Here is a 16,897-nt window from a genome sequence, read left to right as displayed (position 1 = left end):
GAGCCCACTGCAAGCTCAGGGAACAGGAGGGGACCTCAGCCAGCTTGGGTAAACCACATCTCCAGGCACCACCTGGTGAATATACAGCATTTACCAGTTCCTATGGAACTTTTCAAAACAGCAGGTTAAACAAATCAATTTTATTTAGAGAGAAAGCTCTTGTCTTGAAACTGTTGAGCAAGTTCTTTTAGACCACAGTGGATAACTGCGGTGGCAGGGGCTCCCATTGCCCTCATTAGCAAAGTTTTAGCTTTTGCAAAACGCAGGCTTGCTCCCCTTTCCCCAGAGGTTACTGCCAGCAGGATGGCTTCTCCCTGCTCCCTCCCTGCCAGGCCCCAGCTGGGGACCTGCCCTCCTGCACCCGACCCCTGCAGCAGCCCTGCTGCAAACACAGCCACGGTGCGGAAAAGCAACTCCAGAGAAACGCATTTTCAGCTCCACTTTGTAATTTAAATTCAGGAGAAGCACCCGGGCAGGAAGGCCCCAGCCGCTGCTCTGCGCATGGCTGCAGGTCCCTGGCCCAGGTCACCAGCAGTGGCATTGCTGCAGTCCTCCATGCAGGCATGGCACTGACACTCAACGGCACCGTGCCAGCCTGTGACACGGTAAAAATATCCTGAGGCCGCAGTGAGTTTCTTTCAGTGGGCCAGCACCAGCAGCACTTCGGCCCGTGGGTTAGAGCACGTAGAAGTCATTGTTGTTTGACAGGTCACTGTAATGGCAGAGGGCGAGAGCCGGGCCCTGTGCCGGCGGGGGCTCGGCTCGGGCCCTGCCCTGAGGGCCCTGTGCCGGGGGCCTGCCCGGGTTGCAGAGGTGACTGTCCCACCTGGGCTCAGCCACGGCCTGCTGCTTGTGTCTGCTGCTGCCATTGCAGGAGGTCCCGCAGCATCGACACGTCAGGAAGTGCTTGGCTCGCTGTTTGGCCTTTGACTTGGAGGCCGAGGCTGTCCCGCTGCGAGTGAGAGTCACAGGGGTGGCACCCCGGGGGTCGGGCTGCCCTTTCAAGCGGCTCCTTCTCCTCTGCACGGGGTCCAGGCTGATGTCGGACTGGGAGGAGCAGCTCTCGTTCCAGCCGGCGCTGGCGCTCAGGCTGCGTAGCGGCAGGGCGAGTCGCAGCGCCTTCCAGAACTGCGAGCCCGAGCGCTTGGACTTCTCCCCCTTCCAGGTGACGAAGGAGACAGACTCCTTCAGCTGGAGGATGCTGGGGTGGGTGCACTGCAGCGGCCTGTACTCCACCACGATGAGCTTGGTAGCTATGGCGTTCTGGCACATGATGCCTAGCTTGAACTCCAGAAGGCTGATGCTCTTCTCTGTCAGGTAGTCAGGGCTCAGGACCACGATCATCCTGCGGCTCCTCTGGATGAAGTCGAACACGGCTTCAGTGGTATCTAAGAGTGCAAGGGTAGAGGAATTGGGGTGCACAAGGAGAAGGGAGTGGGGAGAGAAAAGCTGAGGAAGCTGTTTGGTGGCATACCTGCACAGATCCCTCTTCCCACAGAGGGAAACCTGGCGCAAGCTCTGCGACTTTCAACTTGCCCACACTCTTACTGGCAGCATTTTTGCTGAGCAGGGTTTTTTTTTGAGAAGGCTGAGGCAGTAAATGAGAAGCCAGGATGTGCCATGATTGTTCTCTGACTTCTGCACAGCATTGGTCATGCCCAGAGAAGTGCAGGCATTTGATAAAGGGTGGGTCTTGTTTGGGATCCACCTGCCCACAGCTTGAGCAATTCTTTGCATTAGGGGATCAAAGCAATCATGTCATCCTGCCCCAGCTCAAACTGCAACAGCTGACCCACCTCCCCCCATCATGCTCTCTCATCTTTAAGAAGAAACCTCCAAATTTAGAAAGCAAAAATGTCAGCCTTAAACACCTCCACCAGTTCCCCTAAGCTTCATGGTGGGTTGGAAATACTGTCCTTCAAAGCATTTCTTGGGATTAATTGCAAGTTGTAAATCTTAGAAAGAAGCTTAGCTGAAATGGTGCCAGGCAAGAGCAACATCTCTTTTATTACCAATTTTGAAAAGCGGCAAACCTGAAGGATGTCCTTGGACTTCTACCTGTGGCTTGGGACACAGAAAGTATATTGAAAGTGTAGGGCTAAAGGGTGAGCAGTGGAAAGGATGGGAACCATATGGCTGTGGCACTCAGCAATTTAACAAAAGCTTAGTAATAAACTGTAAAAAAAATTCAAAAACCCATACACTTACTACGTGCTGGGGCCTGAGATGATAGGGGATCCAAGGACAAACTGGTGTTCAAGCAAGACAAGGATCATTAGAGTAAGAGCTCTTGCACATTCAGAGAGAAAAATCTGCCTCTAGGAATGTCTTTCAAAGAGCTGTTCTGGGAAGAAGAGCTACCTCCTGCTTCTCTTCCATTTCACACTGCTAAAGCCTTCATTCCTCAGGCTGGAGACTCTCCTCTCTCCCTGACAGTGGAACACTGCTCTTTCATATGAATAAAAATACTGTTCCTTCCCTGCAATGGCAATGCCTCTTGATTCTCCCAGCACTTGGCTTTCTCTTATCTCACAGCAGAAGGTGTAGTGTGCTGCATCTGAATGCACCTTATTTTAATATGGTACAGAGCAGTACTTTTCAAAGAAGTATGACTGGCTGTAAAACTCATTGGCACTAGATTATGTGGAGACCCAGATAGGAAAAATGATCATACAGTAAAATGCTAATGGAGAAAGTAGGGCATTGTTTGGTTAATACAATACTGGAATTAAAATCAAATTATTTTGAGGGGTTTTTCTTCTTGTATAAAAATGTTGGTGGGATTTTTACCCCAACACACACAGGAAAACACTGATTCATTGAAACCAAAAGTAGATGATAGTCAGTTCTGTCAGAATTGTCACCACCATGACATGTTTTTACCACCCTATTTCAAAGGCATAAAGAATTGGCAGCAATCTCCTAAGTCCAGACCTCATTCAAACTTTTCTACAAGTGATTGAAATCTATTTTGAAAACAGCCAGGCTTCAACAGTTTGTGAAAGAGAAAGCTCTTTTGCTGTTTGAAAGGTCTTTCTTTTTGAAACTGAAATCACAGAACCACAGCAAAATGTAAGCAGGAGCAGCCCCTAGGAGGTCTACCTGCCTGCTCAAAAACCCAGGTTCAATTAACATGAATGACTCTGATGCTGCTGAAATGAAATGTTTTGATTGAGGTGACAGTGCTGGTTTTCTTTTATCAATTTTGAATTTGCAACGCTTTTTGAGACTTTTAATTTTGAGACTCATGTTTTTTGACACTTTTTTTTTTGAGACTTTTTTTTTTGCCAGGAAGGTGTTCAAATTTCCAAAGATATATTTGATTTTCAGAAAAGGATGCATTTAGACTTGGCTGACCAGAATACCTTGGGATGTTCAGTTTGCAATGTTTACCCAGCTCAGGAAAAATCCTGAGCATACACTTCACAGTGTGCAGGTAGGAGCTTCCCTCCCAGTGAAACAGCACTGGATGGGACAGGTAGCAATAACACTGTAGGGGCTTGGGGATTCAATATTCCTTGTTATCTGCTTTTTACTAAAAAACCTTTCATCTTTACTAAATGTTTGCAAAAGGCACTATGCATTTTTATTGTTTTACTTGTGTCTCCCCAATGCACCCCAAAGATGTAACAGATTATAAGGATTATGGTCACAGATCCTATATCCATAAACCTCAAATCCAAAGATGGGCACAGGTACTCATTTTGCTAGTGGTCTGCAAGTGCTGGGCTGTCTCTCAACTTACCTGCAGGCAGGCAAACAAGGGAAATGGGCAAGAAAGTGACTTGGATGAGAGAATATGAAGCTGACTAAACCTAGAAACTTATGGGCGAAGTAGCCTGAGAGTGAGTTTGATTTCTGTGGTTTTGGCAGATTTCTAAAATGCTGATTTGATATTCAAAGCAGAGATTATGTTGCCTTCCCATCTTTCTGTCTTGTGATTGCCAAGTGAGCACTCTTCAGATCAGAGACTTTCTGTGTGTGTGTGTCTACTGCTGTGAGACATCTGAATGCTGTGTGTCACTGTGTTTCGGCTTGGATGGTCCTGGGAGCTCAGGTGCCTCTGCAGACACAGCATGAAACAGCCAGGAAAATGTCCCATTCCAAGGAGGAGCCCCAAATGATCTTCATGCTTGGACTACACACAATCATCTTTCTTTAACGGCATTTCACAGACGTAATGGGAAGATGGCACTTATGAGAAATGCACAAGGACTGAAATGCAAAAATGAAAATGTTTTATTGAAAAGCAAAATAAAATAATACTGACACTTCACAAACCAAATCACACAAAGGCAAAAACATACAGAAAAGGGAAAACTCTGGACCAGCTGTACAACATCAAACAGCACGGGAAGGGAAGATATTTTTTCCAATTTGTACCACGCTGTTTCCCAATGAAAAAACAATGAGGAACTTTGCATGAGCTGCATATTGATAAGTGTTAGGTTAGAGCACAGAAACACAAATGAACCAACTGATTCAGATGGACGCTGTGATAGAATTCCACAATGGAAACTGCACGTGGCATAGAATGAAATGGCAGGCGTAGCTGGGGCACTTGCACATCTACTTTACAGTTGGGACTGGGCTTTACCCTTGGCCTGAAATAGCCCAGCAAAGCCAGTGGTAAAGCTCCTGGCTGACTGGAACCTGCTTCTGGACTGTTCCTTCCACATTGCTTCCTCTGACCTCTCAGGCCCCTTCCAAACCATCGCACCTTTCGCCTTGTGGCTGCTCTGCTGAAGTCTCCCAGTAAACCTGTTCTGGGGTTGCACTGACAGCAAAGGTCACTGCAGCGTATGCCTGAGAAAGTCCAGGCCTGTTAATGATTTGGACAACTCTTCCAATAAAATCAGCAAAATACATGAGGTGGATTTAACTTCCTAAAATAATCAGACGTACAAAAACATCAGCATAAAACCTCTTGGTGACTCAGGTAAAAGTGAGATGTGATGTAGTAAGGTCTAGGCTGTCAATTCAATTTATGAGTATTTGGGAGTCAATCTTTTAAAAATCATATGGGAACCTAACACAGCTCTGCTTTGGCTTCAGGGCCTTCCCTCTGCCTGCAGATCTAGCAGCTGATCACAGAGATGCTTAAAACACAAACAAAAAGGTGAAGCTGGGCACAATGACAGGGTTGCAATGGGTTCACAAAGCCAAGCATGGGTTTGGGTGCTATCTCTTATAAGAGAAGTTTTCTGGAGTGTGGGAAGCAGCTCTGTCCCTCCACAGACAACCACAGTAGAAAAGCTCATAACAAAACTTTTAAGCACCTCTGAGTAGATGAGGAGCTCCACTGCCTCCAGTGAAGCTGACTGCAATTCTACCTGCTTAAATCAAAGCTTACTTGGGGTGGGGAAGATGAAGAGGATGGTAAGAAAGAAGCCCTATTTGTTACATGTCTGTACAGTGTCCTGGTTCCAGCCAGGACAGGGTTAGTTTTTGCAGTAGTCAGGAGGGGGCATGTCCAAGACACAAGTTATTCTACACCACCTTGCATTTGCAAGGGGTGGAGAGAAGGGGGTCTCTTTTGGGGAGAAAGGGACCCAGCACAGCGCAGCTGGGCCAGTGCAGGGCAGCAGAAGGAATGGTTGGATATGGTCAATTGTCAGGGGCTTTGTCCACAGGAATGATTCATTTCTTGTACCCTCTATCACAAATACTGTTGTTGTTAATGTTCATTTTCTTATCTCATTATTGTTTCTAGTAAACTTTTCTTATCTCATGGCAGGATCTTTACCGTTTGTGCCCCCAATTCTCCTCTCCCTCCCTCTGCAGAAGGAGGGAGAGGGGGAAAATGAGGGGGACATGGTTTCAGGGAGAGCCCTGAATTGTGAGGTACCATTCCTAAACATAACATACAGTACCTGACTAAGGGCAAGGGGGACTGTAGCTCCCTGCAGCCCTGGAATAACATTATTAATGATAAAATGCTAAGGGCAAAAGGTTTTCCTGACACCATTCAGTCCCACACCTTTAAGGCTGGGCTTTTTACTGGGAGGCCCTCAAAGCTCCCAGCTCAGCTGGGTGAACAGTGCATAGACTCCTAATTGTAGTGCTTTTATAGTGCCATTATAAATGTTGATGCCTCACCCAATGGACACCAAGAGAATAAATGCATGAATCAAAGGTGACTTGGGAGCAACCATCACCAATAAAAATAAGTATGCACTTGGTGTGTGTAATACTGAACTCCACAATTAAGTGGGCGGGTCCTTGCACTAAGAGCTGCAGGAGTATGGAGACACCACCAGAGCCTGAAGTTTTATTTGAAAACATTGTGAACCATAGCACCAGTCAATGCCAGGGCCCCACTGTGCTTTGGTTTGTCCTACAAGAGAGATTAAACTCCCCTCCTCAGCATGAACTGCCTGATGGGGGTTAACTCACCATGCCCTCTCCTGCTGAAGCAAGGACACCTACACAGCGGGTTTTTGTGCTGCTGTTTTGTGCAAATGTTACAGAAGCTGAGATACACTCTCTGTTCTGCAGCTTTGGGCTGGAATCAAGATGGGGAGAGACTTGCTCTGTAAAGCCAAAGCTTGTTTAAACCTAAACCCTGAATTGGAAATGGCAACGTTGTTCAAAACCAGGCATTGAAGACAGAATCTTTATAAAATCATAGAATTATTTGGGTTGGGAAAAACCTTCAAAGGCCACCCTCCCTGCAATAAGCAGGGACATATTCAGCTGGATCAGATTGCTCACAACCTTATCCAACCTGGCCTTGAATGGTTCCAGGGATGGGGTATCCACCTCCCTTGGCAACTTGTGCCAGTGTTCCACCACCCTCATTGTAAAAGTTGTCCTTCTTAAATGTAGCCTGAATCTACTCTCTTTTCATTTAAAACCATTACCCCTTGTCCATAAAGGGGTAACTGCAAAAGGCCCTACTAAAAAGTCTGTCCCCACTTTTCTCATAAGCTCCCTTTAAGCACTGAAAGGCCACAAAAAGGTCTCCCAGGGGCCTTCTCCAGGGAGAATATCCCCAGCTTTCTCAGCCTGTCCTCACAGTCTTACCTACATGGACAGAACTAGTAGTTTTTAGGAAGTTCAAGTAAGTTTCTGGGGTGTCCTTCTCAGTTGGACATATATCCATGCAATTCCAAAGACCTTGGAAGCACCTTGCACGATGCTTTCCCCCAGCCAGTGGCAGAGAGAGTAGGCAGGTTCAGTAGTACATTGGGGTTCCTTGTAGTGCTTGTGAAGTCCCTGAGTTTACTCTACAAATAAACATCTCTCACATGCTTCACAGCCTGTACTCATGAGAGATTTCCCTGGATTACAAGCAGCTCTGAAGGATCTGGGGCACTTGTGAGACTGCAGAGTCACAGAGACTCTGGATACAAATACTCTCAATACAAATAGCACCCAGTAGAGTTGTGGGATTTTTTAAAATGCTTCTGTAACAGTCATTTCCCATTGCCAAACTACCTGGATGCATTTGCTTCAAAGGAAATTTGGGGAACAAAGATGAGGAGCTTCAAAAGTCCATGCTCCCCACAGTGCAGCAGGAGTCTGTGATCCCACAAGTGATTGGGATTACAGACCTGGGACATGCAGGAAAGGCTCTACACTGGAGCCGCCTTGCAAATTGTTCCTCAGCCTCTGCAACAGGGACTGAGGACCAGAAAGGAGTGAAGTTACTTAGGACTGGAAAGAAGCTCTGTCCTGGATGCTTATGAAGGTCCCATAGGAACTGGATCTAGGAGTACTGGCCATGCTATCACAAGGTGCTGGATGCATCCCACCTAGACAGCAAATTTAAACCTTATCCCAGGGCTTCTGTGGTTGATAACAAGGACATACATTTGCAGAAAGCAGGTGTTTGCATCTTCAGTCTCTCTAATGACGGAGCAATATCAAAGCTGCAGGGAAAACATGACTATCCTCTGAAATGCTTGGGACATGGTCCTTCATGAAAAAACCCTGAGTTCCTCCCCACTCCCTGGCCTAACTTGTGGATTTTTGAGGCATGTTTGGCTTTGTTTTCTGACTGGGTCAAACATTTTTCAGGGATATGCATCAACCCATCAAGGCTTAAACTCCTGCTAATTTTTTTCACTGGCATTTCCACCTGCAGCTGCTTCCAGAACCTGCCATTTGGGAACTTGGATTTCTCTCCTTTCCATTTAATGACATTCAAGGCTGCCTTGGCCTGCTTCAGCTCCTTCACTTTGCTCTTCTTGATGGCTTTGTACTGCACTAGAATGACTTTGATGTTGCCCTTGGAGGCCATATTCTCTAGGCCAGCCTTGAGCTCCAGCAGGGCCTGTGTCCCCTGCAAGACGTAGTTGGGGCTCAGGACAACAAGCAGACGTCGACTTTTCTGGATGAAGCTCAGGGTTTCATCTGTGACAACTGGGAGAAAGAAACATGGAGGTGTTAGTGATGCCCAAGAACATGCTGCTGAGCTGCTGCTGTGACAGCAGGTGACTCTTGAAGTGGACAATAAATCCCTTGAAGGCTCTCTCTAGGCTACACTGATGCTTTCCAACCCTGTTAGTGACTCCAGGTGGGACTTCCTACATCAGGGCTGGTTCCCACTACCCCATACAGGCATATTCTCCATCAATCCAGACTACCTATAGATGCTTTTTCTCCTCCCCATGCTACACAGAGATAACCAACAAAGCTACACCTAAAAGTCACTGTACCGCATTAGTGATGCCACCCAGTGCTGTGAGGATGCCTTGTGGCCAAAAGGGCTGCTAACCTCAGGCTGAGATTTAGCTTCCTTCTAATGAGAGGGGAAAAAGAGACTCTCTGGAGCAAAGCAGGGAAACTGCCAGCTGCACATGAACGCACGGGAAAGACTCACCCTGAAGAGGCTTCAGGAAGTCTGAATGTCTATCCTTACATCCTCATCTGACAGATGTCCAGAATGACTCTGGATATTCCCTTCACTCCTCTTGCCTCAGTTTCCCCACACAAAGTAAGTATTCACAAAGTCCCCAAGTGTCCTCATGGGAAAATTTGCTTTGATAATGCTACCATCCTAACTCCTGTTACTCATCCATCTGTTCCTGCTGCCGTCATCTATGAAAGCAGATTAGACCGTTTTTAGAACTGACTCTGAGGACTTTTAGTGAAGTGTCCCAAAAATGACATCCTTTGAGCTAGAGAAATGTCATGGTAACTGTGGATCCTCTTTAAATTTCTAACGTCTGCAGGTAGACTGTCCTTGACCATCGTCTATAATTAATGTGAAAATCCCTTGTAAGTGTGAATCTGGGTGCTTGTACTCTCTGCTGCAGGATCTCCCACACTTCCTTAATAAGGGAACACACTTGACTGGTCAGAAATTACAATGGAGAGTAAAATAATGCTGACAGACAGCTTCATTTAGCTGTCAAGCACGTTTGATTAGTTCCTGTCAGCTAACTCACAGGATAATCCATCTCCCACTGTTTCTTCATCAAGGACAACATAACTCTCTACCCATGACACAGATGCACGCTCTGGAGGCATGACACCAGCTGCCAAAAGCTATTTCCTGGCCCCCGTGTTTCCTGAGAAGGAGATTAGTCAAATCCTGGCTAAGAAGCTCCGGGGAAGCCCCAGCAGCATCGCGAACAGCAGTGCAGTGACAAACCACTTCGGCAGCTCTCCACAGGGCTGGCACTGCCTTGGGGCTGGCAGGGACTGAGGGGGGCACAGAAGGAGACGTTTGGGGGTAAGGTGAGGGACAGAGAGCCCAGGAGAGCAGTGCTGGGAGGAAAATGACACCCCCTTAATGAACAGGGTAAGAAGCAGCAGAGGGAACAGGAGGGAGATGGACATCTGGTGAAAATGGCTCAGAGCAAACCTGCTCTGAGCCTGACACTGGCATCAAGGAAATTGAGCCTGGAGGGTGCCCTGCCACATCATTCAGGCTCTCTTCAAGGAGGAACAGCACCAGGATTGCAGCTGTCTCACTGAGACCCACATATTTATTTACCCTCAAACTTTAAGGTGCTCCTAGATCCTGGCAACAATCCAGGAGAGAAAGATAACAGAACCCAGACTGATTCTGCTCCCTTTGTCAGGTAGGTGGGCTGAGAATCCAGCAGTCCCCCCTGTTCCTACTCAAAAGGGACACCCCAATGGACTTTCCCAGCACAGGTTTGTCACAAAAAAACCTGACTTTGGGATCCTGAGCCAAAGCCCATGAAATCAAAGCAGGGTGGTCTGCACCAGCAGAAATTCAGACTTTGAACTTTTAACAGGCATCAGGATAATGCAACCAACTCAGCCTCCAAAAAACTAGAAATCAAGAATGTTGTCTAGATTTGTGCCCTCGCTGTGGAACTTGAGCGAAAGTAAGTGTATCTGGATAGCTTCACAAACCTCCATTCTTGGCAATTCTCTGCCTCTCTGAAGCAGACATTATGTCCAGAACCTTGTATGGTTTATTTCAAAACAGTAAAAAAGGACTACATCTTACTGAAGAGATGAGTCTCACTACCTGCAACAAAGTCCTTTTAATAATAGCAGCTAAATTGTATGCCATGTTAGACACAAACTCCCTAATTAATAATGATGAATGGGATACACATTATCTTCTCACTGGAAGCTTTAACACCTGCCACTCCTTCCTGAAGTAGACACTCCTGGTTTTTACAAGGAATCTCCATTACCCTCTGTAAACTGATCCAGTATAACACTTTCCCTGCCTCTTCTAGCCTTGACTTTATCCAGTTTTTTAAGGCAGCTCAGAGGGCTTGTGTGAAGATCAGTTTTCTGGTTCCCCATGCTGACATTCCTGCACATCACTCCTGGAAAGAGCAACTGAAACAACCAACCACCATCCCCACAGCAGCCACTTCGGTGGCCTGGAGCATCTGCAACACTGTCATGTGAAGCAAAAACATTAAAAGACACTAAAAAGAATTCATTAACAGTGATAGGGGAAAAACCCAAAACACAACCTGGATAGGCTCATTGCAATCAATGATCAATACCTCAAAGAACAATACAGAGGACGTGCATGGAGCACAGCCCCTGTGAGATACTCACTTCCCCCAGGGAGGCTGTCTCTGTCGAAGATACACAGCTTGTACCCGAACTCGTTCTCCAGGACTCCGCGCAGCGTCAGCAGCACAAACTCCTCCTCCTCGGCGTTGCGCGCATAGGACACGTACACGTCGTACTCCTTCCCGTCTGGGCACGTGAGCACAGGGGGACACAAAGGGCACAAGGGACATCTGTGATACTGCCCATGCCGGGCCTTTGACTTGCAAGAGAAGCAGGCAGGAAGGCTCACTTGGAGCCCAGGCACTGCAGCTTAAGGCGCATAGATTCCCACAGACCAACCCGTTCTGTCCAGACTTCTTTTGCCTTTTGGCACCTCTGACTCTGCTCCCTCTCACTGCTGTCTATCCACATGAGCAGTCCTACCAGACAGAGACTTGCACCCTGCCTACACCCTCTGAGAGCTGCTGCACCCCGTGGCAGGTTCACACCACAAGCTGCAAGGGCTCAAACACCCTCCTCCTCCTCCAGAGGAGAAAATCTCACCTCAGAGTCCCTAGCAATGAACTCCCAGTAACACAGGGAAGAACTGAGGACAGAACGATGATTTCCACATCCATCCTTTTGGATGCCTTCCCACATTTTAAAGCAGATCACTCTGGATCAGATCATGAATCCTTTACAGAGAGTCACCAGGGAAACAAGGGACTTATTGAAATCTGATGACATATCTTGACAATCTCGATTGGATGATACAGCTAGATCAGCAGGGCAGGGCCCTGAGGAGCCTGGCATGTCCATGCTCCACCCCTGCAGAGAATACAGAGGACTTCTTTCTCCTCCCTGAGCCAAAAGCCTGACTCCTCTTGCTTTAATGAGCAATGACCCACACAACTGCATGTAGATAGAGAAATGGAAGGTCAAAATGTCATTTTGCTGTGAAGAGGGAAAACTCCTCTATGAAAATAAAGGGTCTGCAGCAGGATAAATAAAAGAAAGCATTTAACTCCTTACCTAGAATGGTTTCGTCTGTTCCAAAATGAGCCCGATAGAAGAGGACCATTTCAAGCCAATACACGTGATAGATGACTATCAGCACCACAACGAGCAGGATGGTGGCCCCCAGGCCACAGGCCAGCTCCACAGTGTACTTGGGTGCTACAACTGAGAACAAAAATAGACAGGGGGTCAGGGTTAAAGTACAGGTTGAACCTTCAGCTGGGCAGGAACAAGCTTTTGTCATGTGCAGCCGAACACCACAGAGGAACAGCCAAGAGCCAAGCTGCCCCTTCAGAGTAAGGTGGCCAAGCCAAGGCTTTTCTGACAGGACATGTGATGGCTGGCCACCCTGGAGCCCCACTCTGGGTTATTAGGTCTGCTTATGCTGGCAGAGCAAGTCCATAGCACAGGCTGGAATTCTGTCTCTGAGTGAGACCCTGGGAGCAGCCAGGTGATAGAATGACCTGTTGGTGGAAGAAACCTGCACAGTCCAAAGCCAGAACACGAACATGACCTCCTCAGCAGTATCAGCAAACTCTTGGGGGAAGATTACTTCTCTGACTTCTAAGAGATCCAGATAAAGCATCTGCAGCAAAATAAAGGCAATGGTTACCATTCTCTCTCCCCATCAAACAGACACAGGTTTTGTGACACCCAGGATATAACAAGCCATGGCCTGACTCTTTTCTACCATGAAAGAAGAAGCAGAATTCCTTACAGAAAAGCTGAAATGCTTGCAAACAAAGAGGGCAACCTGTGGGCATCAAGCCAAAACATCACAGGCCCCCTCCAACTCATGCACTGTCTGTCACACCACTGCTGCTTCTTTGTACTAAGGACAGAAAATTTCTAACTGTATCCCTGGGCAACTCTGTTGGTGGCAGTTGATGTGCAAATTGGCAAACTGCACAAAAACAGAACAACAGGGAAACACCACCATATTCCAATATTTAATAAGCTGCTAATAAAACTGAATTACAAAATCGAAAATTGAAGGAATTTATCAATGTTCATTAGGTGATGAGCAGCAGAAGTACACGAGAAGGAGAGGGAAATCATCCAGAAAAAGCAAGAAATATATATGACCTAATGTAATGGAAGAGTTGGAGCCAATATATAGAGCCACTTGCTAAAAGCCAGGTGCTGAGGGGTTCAGTTCCGGCATGCCTGATGCTCCTATGGGATGAGCAGTGGGATGGGCTGCACTGAGCTTAGCACAAGGCTGCTCTGCCAGCAGCAGCTAGGGATGGCTCTTGGACTTTGCTGTGGAATGGAGCACGAAAAAGGAGTGGTGGGTAACCACATCTTCTCAGAGCAAACCTAGTCCACTAACCAAGAACAGACATGGGGAGGAAAAGGGAGGACAGTACAGGTCAGTCCACTAGAAAACAGTTTTTAGGCACTGATATTTAGAGAAAGAAGATGAGTATTTCAGATTCACTTCTGCTACATGTACAAATATTATCACCCCAGAAAATTATATATGGAGTATGAACTCACTGACAGATGGTTTCAGCCCTTCTCAGTTTTGTGTGTGGTCTATTGTTCCTCCCTAACAATCCAGAAAAGGTTTGTCTCAAAGGAATGAAACTAAAATAGAAGGAGGACAAGTACCAGGAAGAAAAAGATCTTCAAGTGAAGACCTCCAAGAGCTTTCCCATGCTTATAATGTAGAGTAGAGGGAAGAAGGTGTCTGGTGTGAGCTACACAAGCCACGGCAGCATTCCCTGTGGGAGAGGGGACATCCGGCTAACAGTAAAAGCAGGTGTTGAAGATCTAGATAAGGCTGATCAGGAGGCAGAAAAATCCACCCTAATCAGGAAATCTCACATAGCTTTTATTACTGAGAGGTGGGTCTAGGAAACAAGAATCAAATCTTTGATGAAAAAAAGACATTGGAAAAACCCACACAGAACAGAGCTGAATCAGTCTATACCATCCATGCTGAGGTGGCTGCACCTAGACTGCAGCATCATGACAGCAAGGAGTAAAAGCAGAGAGCGCTGTGGTGTGACTGTCTCACTCCCTGAGCAATGCCAGCGAGTGCAGACTGTCTTCTGAGGATGCCAACTGCTAGATGTTGTGTCATGCAAAACCCTCACACAACCAAATAACCTGAAATCATTTCAAGCAGCCTGTGCTCTCAGCTCTGCTTCAGCTGTGGCACAGGGATGGGATGAGGACAACAGATCTGTCCTTTCTCCACCCACGAACTTGCCCATGGTGGGGCCCTTTGTTCCCTGCCTCCGAGAAGTGGCTCAGTATGCCAGCAGTGCCTACAGAACAGACTGTGTTAGGCAGAAAGGGCGGATGGAACTCTTTGTCCCCTGACTTGTTTTGCAGGGCAAGGCTGAAGGCAGCAGCAGAGCCCCCCCAGCACCCCCCTGCCCTGCAGGCACTGCACCTTTCATGCGCACCACGGCCTGGCTGCGCTCCTCGCCCTTGGCGTTCCTGGCGTGGCAAGTGTAATTCCGCTTCAGCTCCTCTGCTGTGGCTTTTGCAACTGTTAGAGTCCTTACCAGAGTTTTGTCTTCAAAATCTCTGGTAATTTCACTGTAAGAGAAAAACTAGAGCATTACATATGTGAAAGTGCAGCAAGTTTTTAGTGACAGATATTCTTTTCCCTGATATAACCTCTTCCTTTAAAAAGGCCAAAACACATAACTTGATATTTATAAATCAATATACACTTCAGATTGTAATACAGCTGCACTTATTCCTTTATCTGATTTTCCTTAATATTTATTTTACTGCTCATAATTTTCTCATTGCAGCTGTGCCACATTGCCTTTTAGAGGAAATGGAAGTTCTTGCCTATAAACAAGAAGATCTCATGAACTCAAGATTTAGAGCTCACGTCACATTCCTTATGCAGTCCTGGATGAGTCACTTTGTCTCTCTCTGACTGAATTGACCGTCTGCAAAATTAGGATACTGTTACCCCGTTCTCAGGGGTTCCAAGATGAGGGAAGAGATGAGAAAGTTGACTCCATGTATCAGAAGGCTTGATTTATTATTATATGATACATAATATATAAAAACTATACTAAAAGAATAGAGAGAAGGATTTCACTACAAAGCTATATTAAGAATAGAAAAGGAATGTGTCCTCCCAGACCGAGACCGGCTGGACAGGTGTTCTGTGATAGGCTCTTAATTGGAAACAGTTTGACGGGGCCAATCACAGACATCCCCTGTTGCATTCCACAGCAGCAGATAAGAATTGTTTACAGTTTGTTCCTGAGGCCTCTCAGCTCTCAGGAGAGGAAAAATCCTAAGTAAAGGATTTTTCATAAAACATGTCGGCGACAGGATACAGTATTTCCTTTTGCCTTTCCTTTTTCTACATTGGTTTGCAAATCAGCTGGGGCAGTGACTGCCTTCCACTTGTAACTCAGCATCCAGAAAATGGGACTTTGATCCTCATTTGGGTTCTTGATGGGATTGAATCTCTATTCTTCCTAATCAATACTATGTATAACATTACATTTTTGTTTTCAGTCTCTGTTTTTCTGAAACCCTTTTTTTACCCTATGCTATTTGGGAACACTCCTCTAAATAGAATTGCTAGCCCCTGTTTTATAAGTCCCACAACAACAGTAGCTTTTGGCATCACTACCAGGACCTGAACAAATGATGATGTGAACTGGTTAACAAAGCTCCCTCAAATCCATCTGTAAGATATGACACTGTCCAGGTCTGGAGGCCTTCTTCTTGGAGGTCCTGGTGCTCATCACAGCAGGGTGCAGACACAGGGGCTTCTGATTAACAGGGAGACTACACTCCATTAGGACTGTCACATGCCTTTACCTACACAGGACCCAGGAGATTAGAAATGAAGGTTCATATTACGTGTTACCTTTGTGTGACTTTTATCTTGGGGTCCGTGATGTCATCTGTGTTTCTCCCATCTATGGTCCACCACACCTCGGTCCGGGAGTCCTTCAGGAATGTGAAGAAAACCTCACAGGGCAGAATAAGGTCATCACCTGAAAAGAAAGGAACATCATCTCCTAGGAGAAAAGGTATTGCAGTGCAGGCAACCCCTTCACTTTTGTGCTTTCCAAAATCCTACCAGACTAAGCTCTGTGTCCCTTCAGGAAAGAATGAGGCCAACATCCACTTTCTGACATAAACTGTAATAACAGCTTAACATCCCTGGACATGAGGATTTGTGACAGACAGATAAATCGAAAAAGATGTCCTGCCTCCTCAAATGTGTTACAAATTCCTTGACTGCACGAAGTGACCCACCCAAAGGGACATGCTCCATGCCAACCACTTCCCTGGAAACCCAGGCAGTGCTAATCAATCCCACTGTACAGGGGACAGATGCCATAAAGTGAAGGCTCAAGCTCCACACAATCATTTTGGTTTGGAAAAATTTCTTCGGGAATTTGACTTTGCTCAAGATCAGACTTGGGAGTGCGAATATCTTGGTGATCAGTAAGTGATTTTATCTTACAGAGGACTATGGGTGAAATCTGACCTTCTGAGCCAAAAGAGCTGTTCTTTAAAGTGAAGACTCTGGTGCTAATCATCATCATTGCCACCACATTTATTACATCAATGTAATGGGACACAATCCATTTGATATAGGGAATTGCTCCAAAAAGCTATTAGGTAAAACTGATGGTGTGGGGGAAGGGGTGAGGGAAAGGGTGTGGTACCCCATTACCCAGTGCTGCAAGGTCAGCAGAGAAGAGCTGTCATTAATTAGGAAGTCATCTGCCAAAAAAAGGGGAAATGAGCAAGAACTGGCTAGAAGACTAAAGCCTTAAAGCCACTCTAGGGGTGAATGAGGGAGGATGGGAGCAAACCACAGCCAGGGCCAGGGCTAAAACATGGTCCTACAAGAATTCTCCTAAGCAGCTGAGTACCCCAATTTCATCTACTTCTGCAGCTGCAGTTCTGTATCATCACACCTGAATATCTTGCA

The 16,897-nt window shown here is 46.5% G+C and overlaps 1 protein-coding gene across 3 annotated transcripts in view; it reads right to left on the bottom strand.

Annotated features, from left to right (window-relative positions):
• Window positions 1-347: 347 nt before the first annotated feature.
• Window positions 348-16,897, bottom strand: part of IL1RAP (interleukin 1 receptor accessory protein) — a 47,764-nt gene continuing 31,214 nt past the window's right edge. For 2 of the 3 annotated variants that reach the window (XM_050978061.1, XM_018912953.3), the window contains 5 exons: window positions 15,818-15,947; window positions 14,363-14,511; window positions 11,974-12,123; window positions 11,005-11,148; window positions 4,217-8,367 (listed from right to left, as the gene is read on the bottom strand). In XM_050978061.1, coding sequence (XP_050834018.1) covers window positions 7,892-8,367; window positions 11,005-11,148; window positions 11,974-12,123; window positions 14,363-14,511; window positions 15,818-15,947 — 1,049 coding nt within the window. In that variant the 3' untranslated portion in view covers window positions 4,217-7,891. Of the gene's footprint in view, window positions 1,389-4,216; window positions 8,368-11,004; window positions 11,149-11,973; window positions 12,124-14,362; window positions 14,512-15,817; window positions 15,948-16,897 lie in introns of those variants that run through there. The other variant, XM_018912951.3, reaches the window with a different exon arrangement.

Source organism: Serinus canaria, chromosome 9 (assembly GCF_022539315.1).
Source record: "Serinus canaria isolate serCan28SL12 chromosome 9, serCan2020, whole genome shotgun sequence".
Taxonomy (NCBI): domain Eukaryota; kingdom Metazoa; phylum Chordata; class Aves; order Passeriformes; family Fringillidae; genus Serinus; species Serinus canaria.
Note: the sequence above shows the minus strand (reverse complement) of the source record. Positions and strands in the feature narration are given on the sequence as shown.